Source organism: Mangifera indica, chromosome 3 (assembly GCF_011075055.1).
Source record: "Mangifera indica cultivar Alphonso chromosome 3, CATAS_Mindica_2.1, whole genome shotgun sequence".
Taxonomy (NCBI): domain Eukaryota; kingdom Viridiplantae; phylum Streptophyta; class Magnoliopsida; order Sapindales; family Anacardiaceae; genus Mangifera; species Mangifera indica.
The window spans coordinates 7,658,353-7,671,041 of NC_058139.1; the positions used below are offsets into that span (position 1 = coordinate 7,658,353).

The following is a 12,689-nucleotide window of genomic DNA, read 5'->3' on the forward strand; positions in this document are numbered from 1 at the left end:
TTTCTATGTAACCATCTACACCTTTAAAAGACAAATGTCGAAAAATTCTTTGATTCACTAATCTTCTTGCCATTATGTTAATGGGCTTAAACTTATGTTCAACTTGATAAACTCTTCCTTTAAACAAGTTTATGCAATTCAGCCAATCCATAACAGGCACAATTTCTTTTAAGCCCAACTTGTACACTAGAAATTAATATTTTCAAGGGTAAAAGAGTTGTTCCCACTCAAGGTTTAGTTTATCATCAAATTCTCCTCTATTAAGTTTTGAAAATTTAAATACCTATCTATTAACTATTAAAGTTAACTAAATTCGTTAAATCTAAATGTATAATTGTCATTTCACTAGTAATATTAACAAAAATAAAATTTTATCTTATTTTTTCATCTTAATTTTAAAAACTCGTAATTTCCTCCAAACTTAAGTTTTGAAAAGTTACATTTTTCCCCTTAGGGTTTATTTTTCTTTCCCAAGTTTTGTGGCCAACTTCGCCTCCTCTGACCATTGTCTTCAACTAATTTCTCTCTTTTTTAGCGCTGAACGACACTCTCTCTAGAAAGATTAACCATATAACTCTCTCTCTTGTTGCTACAATGACAAGATCCATCTCTTCAGAGACACGCTTAATCTCTTCTTTAGCAAGTTTGTCTCCCTCCTAGTTGAAGACAGAGGGTTGACATCTCTTTGGCTTAGATCTTCGGTCGATCTCGTATTTGTCGTGATGAAGAGATAAATCTTGCTAAAAGAAGGGTCATTGACGTCTTCTCTTCTCTATCCTCTCTTTGTCACAATGTAGAAAGAAATTGAGAGAGAGATGTAAGACAATTGCTTGGTCTCTCTTTTCACCGTCAATAGCCACACAAGGGACATCGAGGCAAAGTGGTCAATAGAAAAAGGACAATAGATGAGAACTATATAAAGGTTGAATAAAGTTTCAACATGTTTTTTTATTGGGGGGGGGGGGGGGGGGGGGGGAGATAAACTTGAAAAATATAAAACCTTAGAGCATGGGAGAAGGGGTATTTTTTTAATATTATTGTTTAAATGATATTTTTACTCTTATAACTAATAAATTTTTTTAACGAAAGTTAGATAACAAATAAGTATTTAAGTTTTATAAAATTAATGAACGAAGGTTTAGCAATTGATTAAACCTTGGTTGACAATAAGTCTTTTGGCCCTATTTTCACTATTCAAATAAGTTTTGAAGATAATGTGAGGTAGCATGTAGGCTTTTAAGGAGATGTCATCAAACATTCTTGTTTTAAAATGTAAATCCGCCCTATAAAGGTTTTTTCTTACTTTCATTCAATTATGCTTATTTACATTTTCCTACCTTCTTATTGATACAAAAATTTACACCACCAAAAAACTGAAAATATGATCTCATGTAAAAATAGAAATTGAGTTAAATTGATGTGTCCCTTTTAATGCAAGTTTTATCAACTTGATTTTAGTTTAGTTTTAGAAATGATTCAACTATTTCGTTTGAAATTCGATTTAAACGAATTTAAACTAAACCCATATGACATGGGATTCCAAGTCACCCCGGGTGGAGCCCTTCTGGCTACTGCTATCACCTATCCAAGCATCGTAATCTTGTACTTTACACCGCTTTGTGGCTTATTCCTCTTTATCGGCACAAGGACAACTCAAAACCCCTTTTAGTAATTTTATACTCTTCTATTTTCCTAAATTCATCTCAATTTATAAAAATTCACATCACCGGTCATCTCCTCTCAGTTAACGTTCCAGATCGTTCCACGATATAATCTTAATTTCCAGAAACACAAAAAATTATAAATTTATATTTCTAATTTTTCTTCATTGTAAAGTATTCTCCTGTTCTCCCCGCAGACTTTCTCTTTCATCAGATCCTTTTTTACTAGATCCCCAAATTTTAAAACCCTAATTTCATCAGAGTGGCAATCAAAGTCTTAAAATTCGCTATAAAAATCCCAAATTGATGCAATTGGCTGATTCCACGTGAGAGATTTTGCTGAAATTAAGAGTCTTTTTCTGTTGTTGTGAGTGATCGTGAGCAAAGACTAGTGTTGTTAGGGTTTTTTAAATTGTGATGAGAATAATTGAAGGATGAACGATGCCGGTGCTGCGTAGCGGAGTGCGCAGAGGCCGGGCAGCAGCAGCAGCAGCGAAGGCGGAGGAGACAGCGGAGGATCGGCGGGAGGGAAACAGGAATTTAGTCGAGGGAGCGGGAGAGGCGATTGCGACACGTACGAGGCGCAGACGCGCGGCTGCGGCAGCGGCGGCAGTGCCAAAGAGTAATAATAACAACAAGGAGAAGTTTACGGTTGATGAGAAAGTAGTGGTGGTAGCGGAGGTGAAAGAGGCGGAGAAAGCGCAGGAGGAAGTTGGGGAGAAGAATATGGATGGGTTTGACGGTGGTGGTCGAAGTAATGATAAGGCCATTGCCGCTGGTGAAGATGAGGGAAGCACGGCGCCTCTTCCTGAAAAGGTATGAATATCTATATTTTTAATAATTTTATTTTTTTAGGCCCTTTTATTGTTTGGATTGGTCTATTAATTGGATTTGTTGTAGGGTTTTGCTTATGTTAGTATATGAGTTTCCAGTTTCAAGTCAAGTTTGCTACCGGGAAGGGCAGTAATTAGTGTTATAAATGTTGGTATTGAGGACGGAGTAATTTTAATAAAATGAAGGGCCGTTATTGGGGGAAAGTTAGATTTGGTTGTGATTGCAGTGTTAGATGCTTTGCATGTGTTAGTTTTATATTTGTTATGTTGACTTATTTGGTATAAAGTGAGGGTCTTCTGTCATATAGCTAAAATGGACTGTCTTGGTGTATTGATGATATACACTATCTTGATTTAAACGGAATATGCAATGTTTTAAGCTGCCATAACTAGTGTGGTTAGATGTTGTACTACTACCTGAAGATAGAGTTTTTGATGTCGTTACTGCAGCTTATAACTACGTGGTTTGCCCTAATTATAGGAAATAAATGATTTCACAAAACACGTTATGATATTTATTTATGAACTTGACATTTGTCAATAAGATCGCCATGTGGTGTGGTGCTTCTCTCGTGTTTCATATGTGTATCTGTTTTTTCCGGTTGCTTTCTAAGATGGCCTGAATTTAACTGAATTGCACAATTTTAATAATCAGTAGTGACTATAAAGTAATTGTATCACTTAAAAGTTGTCTTTTCTTAGTGTTATACTGCAGGCATTACAATATTCATATTAAGAAAGTCAGGATTTGGTCTTCACATTTATTAGCTGACTTGGTTTTATACTAATTAATTGATTGAGTCAACATATTTCTTGTATTGAATGACCCAATTTTCCCTGTTAGCCCCTCCATGAAAATGAAGTTTCCCATGTTGAATAGGGCGTTTAGTTTAAAACTAAAAAAAATTTCTGCGTTTTTTTTCTGCGGTGATAAAGCTTTCTTAGATTTTTGTTTTCCCTCTTACAATATTTTGATCAGCAAGAGTTTTGGTTTGACGTTTAATTTGGAATTGTGTAGTTTATTCTATATGGATTTAAAGACCAGTTGTAAGGGCAGTTCTGAAGCTTTATCTTTATTTTTTTCAATTGAAAATTTTTATGGACAAATGTAGTCTTTTATGGTAATAGTATTACGTCTCTTTCTATTTTTTCTTGTGTCTTGGAAAAATGAATCTAATTGCTTCATTCTCACAGATTTCAGTTGGGGGTTCCCCAATGTATAGACTGGACAGAAAGCTGGGGAAGGGTGGTTTTGGGCAAGTATATGTTGGTCGGCGTGTGTCTCCTGTAAATACAAATGATAGATCCTCCAGCCCAGGAGCTGTGGAGGTATTTCATTTGTATCTGACTCTTGATTCAGTGAATTTTATTTTTTATATCTTTTCTTGTTGTACCTACTTATACATTGAATGATCTCTGCATCCTAGGTGGCTTTGAAATTTGAACATAGAAGTAGTAAAGGATGCAACTATGGACCGCCATATGAGTGGCAAGTATACAAGTGAGTATAGTAATATTTCTTATGTTTTCTTATGATTGTTGGTTTTCAATTTTCATAGACTACTAAGCTTTTGGTTGACCTATACAGCACCCTTGGTGGTAGTCATGGTGTCCCTCGAGTACACTTCAAGGGCCGGCAGGGTGATTATTATGTCATGGTATGTTATCTTTTCAACTCTGTTTTGATTTTTTTTAATCTGTTGCTGCTTGTTTGGAGAAGGATAAGGCCCTCGTTTCTTGCAGGTCATGGATATGCTTGGATCAAGCTTGTGGGATGTTTGGAATAACAACTCACATACGTAAGTTCTCTCAAAATGGACACATATTGAGACCTTTCCCCGTTAAATTACTATGTCATCTCAATTTTCTTGATTGCTTTATTTAATGCTCTTGATAATCACAGGATGTCCGTTGAAATGGTTGCCTGCATTGCCATTGAAGCAATATCCATATTGGAGAAGATGCACTCCAGAGGGTAAGGTTCCTTGTGTTATTAAACATATGTTTTACTTCCTGTCCCTACTCATCCCCATAGGTTCCCCTGTTTTTTTTTTTTTTTTCCTTTTTTCGTGTACATGAGCCAGAGTGCATTGATCTGCATACTTAGTGATGTAGATGAAACACTCTTATGGTTATCTGTATAACCAAAGCTATAAAACTTAGGATTCTCATACTAGGCTTACCACAATATGTGGCAGGTATGTGCATGGAGATGTAAAGCCTGAGAATTTTCTGCTTGGTCCACCAGGAACACCTGATGAGAAGAGATTATTCCTTGTTGACCTTGGGTTAGGTAATCAGTTTATCACTTTGTTTCAAATGTTAGGTGGTTTTTTCTTCAAAATTGTTTTGTAACTCATAGTTTTTTTTATCTGATATTGCCAATTAGCTACCAAGTGGCGAGATGGTTCGACTGGATTGCATGTTGAATATGATCAGCGACCAGATGTTTTCAGGTCTGACCATTATCATGGTTGGTTTGAAATTTTTTTATTTCTGGTATTTTTATTTTCTTTATTTGATGGGTTATTCATGTCTGGCAGGGGTACAGTGCGTTATGCCAGCGCACATGCCCATTTAGGTAGAACTGGGAGTAGAAGAGATGATCTAGAATCACTTGCTTACACACTCGTTTTCCTTCTTCGAGGTCGTTTGCCTTGGCAAGGCTACCAGGTCAGTAGCCTTTGTTATCTTGGGTAGTAGTTCATATATTGTGGGGATAAAAATGAGGAATGAGAAATGATAGTTCACTAACAATGTTTTAACATTATATGGTTTTCTTAGGGAGAGAATAAAGGATTCCTTGTTTGCAAGAAAAAGATGGCAACATCCCCAGAGGCTCTATGTTGCTTCTGTCCACAGCCTTTTAGACAGTTCATTGAGTATGTTGTGAACTTGAAGTTTGATGAAGAGCCTGATTACGCAAAATACATTTCCCTCTTTGATGGGATTGTTGGTCCAAATCCAGATATCAGGCCAATTAATACAGAAGGTGCACAGAAGGTATGGATTATGTTTATTCATCTTGTAGTTATTGTGGTTTTTCTTGAGCTGAAGTTTTATATATTTTGCGACTGAAGGTACCATTAGATATAATGAATGTGAATCACGGAAGATTTTGGTGTACCTAACCTGTACTTTAATCTTGTGAAGCTTATTTATCAAGTTGGTCATAAGAGAGGCCGGCTGACACTGGAGGATGAAGATGATGAACAACCGAAGAAGAAGATTCGGATGGGAATGCCAGCTACGCAGTGGATTAGTGTTTATAATGCTCGTCGACCAATGAAGCAAAGGTATTGTTATGCCTTGTGTCATTTTTTATCTGCTTTGCAGATTTAGTTAGGGGTGGTTTGATGATTTTTTTTTGGGTCATGGGAATGATTAAGGCTTCACTGTGTTGATAGTTTTTCTTGTCTGTTGTAATTTGTGTCCTTCATTTTCATTGTCTGCATTTGTTTCTATATTTAATTAAGAATTATCAAATAAGTTTGAATCATTATGAAGTGATGATGGAAAATTTTCTTCTCTTGCCATTATAGGTATCACTATAATGTAGCAGATGCAAGGCTTGCACAACACATTGAGAAAGGGAATGAGGATGGATTGTTTATTAGCTGTGTCGCTTCATGTCAAAATCTCTGGGCCCTAATTATGGATGCTGGCACTGGTTTCACTGCACAAGTCTATGAACTCTCACCCTTTTTTCTTCATAAGGTAACTGCTCTCTTTGATTTTATCAATCTGTTGTCTGCTGCTCTGCAGTGTGGCATCATGTCAAAATCTGAACCTTATTGTGTAAAATAGGTTTTTTTAGGATAAAGCAACTAATTTGCTATCTTACTGTCTGTGCAGGAATGGATAATGGAGCAGTGGGAAAAGAACTATTACATCAGTGCAATAGCTGGAGCTACAAATGGAAGCTCCTTAGTAGTCATGTCAAAGGGTTAGTACAGGATATCTTTCATTTCTTGGTTCTATATACATTTGAATATGTAAATTCTTTATAATTGACTTTAAATTATTATTTTGTGCAGGGACACAGTATCTGCAGCAATCTTACAAAGTCAGTGATTCATTTCCTTTTAAGTGGATTAATAAAAAATGGAGAGAGGGTTTCTATGTCACTGCTATGGCCACCTCTGGTGGTAGATGGGGGGTGGTAATGTCTCGGGGTGCAGGATTTTCTGACCAGGTCATTTTGGAATTACTGATGTTGCATGTCAATGTTTAATATGGTAGAAGCATTCTGATGTACTGTGTATATTTCAGGTCGTTGAACTTGATTTTCTTTACCCAAGTGAAGGTATTCATCGGCGATGGGATTCTGGTTATCGTATCACAGCCACTGCAGCAACTTTGGACCAGGCTGCTTTGGTTCTTAGTGTGCCACGGAGAAAACCTGCAGATGAAACCCAAGAAACTCTGCGAACTTCAGCTTTTCCTAGTGCACATGTGAAGGTCTATCATCAGTTTTCATTGTGAATCACTTCATCTGTTACTGTTTTCGATATATATCTGTCTAAAAGTTTTAACTATTTTTGCAGGAGAAATGGGGAAAGAATCTTTATATCGCATCTGTCTGTTACGGACGAACAGTTTCATGAGCTGTACATTATTATTTGGTGCCCCTTGTGACAGCATTGTAACTAGTGCAAACGCTTCCTCTCGATGACACTCTAGGTATCAACTGGAAAGCAAGAATTTTCTGAAGCTTAGGGTTCTACTAGGCTTCGAGAAGTTTTGATGAGTACATATTTAATTGATTTTAATCAAGGTATAGCAGCAAGTTTAGTGACACTGTATGTTATGTATGTCAATCGGGAGGAATTTCTCTTTGGCCATTGTCGAACTTTCAAGGTCCCAATTTTATGGGTCTGTTAGCTTTGTATAGTCTTGAACAATAAGCACTTTTTGAGGTCTTAAGATATGCAAAAAGTTGGCTTTTGATCATTATTTGTGTCTTTGATTTGAAATTCGATCAGGTAACATTGGAATATATTTTCCTAAATTATCACTTTAACTTACCAATTCAATGCCTTATTTTTTTCACTTCAATTAAACATGATAAAACTCTTTGAAATGGGTGTATTTTTTTTCATTCAAAAAGTCAAATAATGAACGACAATGGGGTGCCCATTTGGTTCAGGGTATAATCTACTTTTTATTATTGGTCGATTGGATCGTGAAAGATTTCATTAATCTTTTATATAATAGATAAGGATATAAAGATTTAATGTAAATTTTCTTGTGATTTTATTTTATGACACAAACGCCCTTACTCTATGGTAAAATAACATACAACCCAATTACCGTTATTACTATCATAAAGATTATTTTAACCTTGCAAAATTAATTTCAAACAAAATTGTCGTTTTAATTAACATATTCAATAAAACTATGTATACCCATTTTTGGTACACAATTTATGTACACAAATAAGGTGTTATCATATGATTGAATATTTCTTTATCATATGATGACACATATTTTAAAATCACCTAATTACATGATAACACATCACTGTGTATATGTATTGTGTACCAAAAATAGGTACACATAACATTGCTCTTAACATATTACTATCATAATATAAGATTAAAAAAAAAATCTCAAATCAATTCATTTTTCTCAAAAGATAGAATTGATCTCTTTTAACTTGTCTGGTAATTCAACTCACATCTCATTCTTTAATATGTTACAAATCAATTTTTAATATTCCCTCAAACCAGTTTGAAACCCTAATTATTTATTCATTATTGAGTTAATATTAAAGTTGATAGTTTAATTTTGTGCTTTAAATATTTTAATGAAGGTTTGACTTTTTTTTTTTTTTTGGCAATTTGTTTGTAGATTTTGATGTGCGTGAATCTTTAGGGTTTATGGTATGTCTGATATCATTAATTTTTTTATTCATCACATAATTACTAATTTTATGTGACAATGTAAAATTAATAAAGAATACAAAAGTAAAAATAATATTGAATCATATATGCAATAACATGACAAATTAGAAAGATAATTTAATTAATTATTTTATAATATACTCTTTAACAAGTTTAGCATAAAAAATGTCAGTTTGACCAAACACAGTAATAATTTATAACCAGTAATTTTTTCTAAGATATTTAAGTAAAATAATATCTCATATTTCTTTTAGTACCGCTAATTAAATATAATAATTATTTATCTATACCATGTATGCGAAACACAGTATAATCTCAATTATCTTTTAGGTAATTTATTTTGGTAGTAATTTTGACTAACCAATCAATTTAAAGGGAAAATATGATCTTCAATTTTCAGCCTAATGCAGACCGATTGAATGCAACGGCTGCCTCAGATTTTAATGTCCAGGCCTGCAACACAGCCTCCCCAAATCAACATTTTCCTGCAACAAACATGTCACATGCAATATCAGACAACATTTACTTAATTTCTACATAACCTAAAGGCTCAAAATATTACAGACTGACTTGAGTTACCACACATATGCAAACTCTCGGATACATACATAAACAAACTGATCAAGGAGAAGACAGTTTTGTGAAATAACCTCAGTGTAGTCATGGCTGTAGCGAACCAGGAAGATGCACCGGCAACCTTCTATATCATGTACCCGCCTTTTGATTTCTACAACATAGGCATCACAGTAGACTGCTTGCTCTTCCCTTTCCTGTAATCCATCATTATGCAGGAAAAAATTAGTACAATTGCTCATCTCTGTTCAGTTTCTTCTGTACCTCCCATGGTGAAAACCTCAGAATGCAAACAAGTGGGTTTCATTGAAGAATAAGCAAATGAAAGTCAACACAGCAACCTCAGTCTAGATGCTTTTCTGGGGAGCTCAAGACTCAAACATATAATTGATAGTGAAATTTTAATTGTACTACAGTATATTTAGTTAGACATCATCTGGCACATTTTGTGTTTCATTTTATTATGAAAATGGGATTACCTTGTAGCACAGCACAAGATCTCCAACGTTGACCCTGTGACACTCTGAAGGTTCTAAAGGAATAGATCGCTCACGAACACCCTCTTTTACATTTACCCATTCATCTTCTGCGTGGTTAAATCCAGAAAATCGTACACGTACTTCCTGCAAATATATATGTAATTCAATATTTTCTTGTAGTTTGAATAATGAATAAATCTCTCTCTTCAATGAGAGATACTGTAAGCTCAAGGTTTCACTGGACAATGTGTGCTTGATTGAACTAGTCTTCTGAGCCTTATTGTAGTGGTTAAAATGAGTTTACACACTGATCAGAGATTAAATATCTTTTGTTTAAAAAAAACCAAGCACCTAAAATGTCTAGTTCAATTGTAAAAAAGTAATGTCAAAACAGCAAATTGCAAAGTAAGCGTTACAACTAATCACCAAAGTTTTAAAAACAATATTGTCGGACAATTTGAAACTTTTCTCATAAGCAGCACTGTTTTAGAAACTTTTAGAAATATAAATTCATAGTAAATGATTCTTACAAGTTCACCAGCATGTGTAACCCTGTAGGTAAGGAATGAGGCAACATCATACCTAGACATTACACCAGAAAAAAATTCATAACAAAAATTAATCAAAATCAATTCAACAAGAATACGACCATCATTTTAGTATAGATGTCACAAATACAAATCATCCATTTAGAAAAAAATTCAAAAATCAAGATGATTATCATTAGCTTACATCCACCATGCAAGTTCCAGATTCAAGAAGAAGCAACCAATAAGCTTTTTAACATCATGCAATAAAACATAATGTGGTTTCCTTATATGCAGGATGCAAATATAGCAATTTAACACAAACTTCTATAATCCCATATTACTAGATGCATTCTTACCATGCAGCGTCTTTTGCTGATAAGGCTTCAAATTGGCATTCCTTTAGTTCTGACACTCGGCTACCTGTATAAAAGTTTATATTAGAAATCAAGTTATAATTCTGTTTATAGTTTTACTTCTACGGGGATACTTTTACTGAGACTGAATGCCAAAATCATGTGGTGGGCAACCATTATTAAATTTCCATAGGATGACTTGAAATGTATACACTATAATCATTTAATTCACCATTGAAATGAGGGGGAAGTGTCAGATTGCATAGTGCCATCATAAAATGCATTCAGATTTTGCCAAGCAGAGAAACAAAAACAGGTATTGTAGATCTAGAGCCTTACATGGGTAGTAGTTAACATTGCAGCAGTAGGGAAAAGTGAGAAAAAAGAATTAAAGAAATAGATGGAAGATTAGTAACCAAAAATGGCAGTCAAAAAGAGTTATAATACTCAAAAGTAACTAATCGGCATCACAGCACCATTTAACAAATATAACACTCTATTTTTAGTATATAACTAAAGAAAAAGACTATTAGAATGTATTTTTTGACTTCTCAATAATAACAATCTACATAGGCATCCAAAAACCTCCAGTAAACTTGTTATTGCTCCTACCGAGTATAGTTGATTGAAAATGGATGACAGGTTATGGCCATCTACAAGAATGAGATCATGGCACCAACTATCCTGTTTTGCTACAGCTAAGAACTAAATTAGAATGGCTTATGTCATTCTCTATGTTATAATTCCTCATACAGATTTTGATTTTGTCAAGATTATAGGAACTCTTTCTTTTTCTTATTTCTTGAATGTAATTCCGCCATAGCAAGTCCAACAAACTTAACTCAAGAAGTGACACTCTTAGGTTAAACTTGTAGGTACCCAGCAACCTAAATTTAATTTTATATGATCAATAAACCACAAACAACATTTTCAAATAATAATAATGCAGATTATCAATTAATTAGGCTAAAAGTTCAAAACACGCACACAAATGATTCAACTTAACATAATTTCAAAAAATCTTAATTAGACAGCAACTCTACTCATGTTGATACAAAAACCTTTAGGTTTCTCAGAAGTCTCACGTTCAATGCTTGGAAAAATTTCACGAGAAAGATTAGCAAAAAAATTGAAGGCCTTAGATGAAGATGATTGGACTTTAGTTCGTGAGCCTTTCAGCCTATCCAAGAACCAACTTTGCACCTATAACAAAATAAGAGCAATACAAGACTTAAGATGGCATATTCGACCAAACAAATATTAAAGTTTGGAGGAGACTTAAGAGAACAACCTGTTGCCAAGGAATGGCCAGTCTCCCAGCACGATGCGCAGAAAAACTGATAAATACAGGGAAATGTAATGAAGAAAAAGAGCAAATGTTCAGACAAAACTTCCTATATAAACTGCATAATAATAATTAAGAAAATGAGAATATTTTGATTCAATTAAGACTACATCAAGATTTCCATAAAGGGTCTCCACCTAAAACTGGTTGCGAGCGCTTGGCAAAACTCCTGACTCAATGCTGCTTCACCTAACTCCTTATATGTACTCAACAATTCCTTAATCTGTCAAAGAACATGATGAAACAACAAACCAGAATTCAGATAGTTGGATCTCTTCTCTTGAGGTTGTAAAAGAAATCTTGAGATCACATTTTTCTCAACCCACGGTTTCATGGGGTTTGGTTTAATATATATGTAGTTCAATACCAATTGCATTCTTCATATAAAATATAGATAACTGAACAAATGGAAGCCAGCTAAAGAAGAAAAAAATTGAGCTTGAAATGCAATGTGCAAACTTAATAGATAGCCCAGAAAGCCACAAAACCCAGAGTAAATAAGAGAAATGGCATTACCTACAGTGGTTAAATCTTAGAATTTCTTCTTAAACCTTACATGAAATTCCAAAAATTGTCATAAACCGCAAAAAATCTTCATATACCCTCCATCAGAAGTTTCATAAAAAATACGTATCAGATGGACGAAATATAAAAGAAAAAAAAAAGAAAAGAAAAACCATAATCGTCATTTTCAGCAGAAAACTATGAATGAACAATAAAGATTAAACACTTGAAGCAACATAAACACGAAACTGAGGGGTAATACTTTCAAATATAATATCTTATTATTTATTATCAGAATTATTACCTCAGCAAGTGTAAATTCAGGCCATGAGTCTTCTACTGATTCCAAATGCTCCATGTCTTTGAAAAACCGAACAAGTTCAAGTAAGAGAATCTCCGAGGCTTCGCTTTCAGGAGTTATATGTCAGAACAGAGGTCTTAGTTGGTGCTTAGTGGGTTCGGTTGGCCAATCAAATCCTGCCACGTTAGGGTTAGAAACAAGTAG

General features: G+C 34.4%; 2 protein-coding genes across 3 annotated transcripts; one reads left to right on the top strand and one right to left on the bottom strand.

Annotated features, from left to right (window-relative positions):
* Window positions 1–1,830: 1,830 nt before the first annotated feature.
* Window positions 1,831–7,447, top strand: LOC123212083 (casein kinase 1-like protein HD16). The gene is made up of 16 exons (XM_044631122.1): window positions 1,831–2,477; window positions 3,689–3,823; window positions 3,922–3,995; window positions 4,083–4,152; window positions 4,238–4,293; window positions 4,398–4,469; window positions 4,693–4,787; window positions 4,884–4,950; window positions 5,038–5,167; window positions 5,279–5,497; window positions 5,648–5,790; window positions 6,037–6,211; window positions 6,350–6,440; window positions 6,532–6,689; window positions 6,767–6,955; window positions 7,042–7,447. The coding sequence occupies exons 1-16, from the start codon at window positions 2,103–2,105 to the stop codon at window positions 7,099–7,101; spliced, it is 2,109 nt and encodes a 702-aa protein (XP_044487057.1). The 5' UTR covers window positions 1,831–2,102; the 3' UTR covers window positions 7,102–7,447.
* Window positions 7,448–8,621: 1,174 nt separating this feature from the next.
* On the bottom strand, window positions 8,622–12,689 carry LOC123210794 (protein SAWADEE HOMEODOMAIN HOMOLOG 1-like). 2 transcript variants are annotated; one of them, XM_044629275.1, is made up of 9 exons: window positions 12,489–12,689; window positions 11,818–11,903; window positions 11,627–11,672; window positions 11,421–11,538; window positions 10,339–10,402; window positions 9,983–10,034; window positions 9,453–9,596; window positions 9,051–9,170; window positions 8,622–8,885 (listed from the first exon to the last, which is right to left on the bottom strand). In XM_044629275.1, the coding sequence occupies exons 1-9, from the start codon at window positions 12,540–12,542 to the stop codon at window positions 8,841–8,843; spliced, it is 729 nt and encodes a 242-aa protein (XP_044485210.1). In that variant the 5' UTR covers window positions 12,543–12,689; the 3' UTR covers window positions 8,622–8,840. The 2 variants fall into 2 exon arrangements, with proteins under 2 accessions (XP_044485210.1, XP_044485209.1); XM_044629274.1 differs by having other exon boundaries at window positions 11,397–11,538; window positions 12,489–12,682.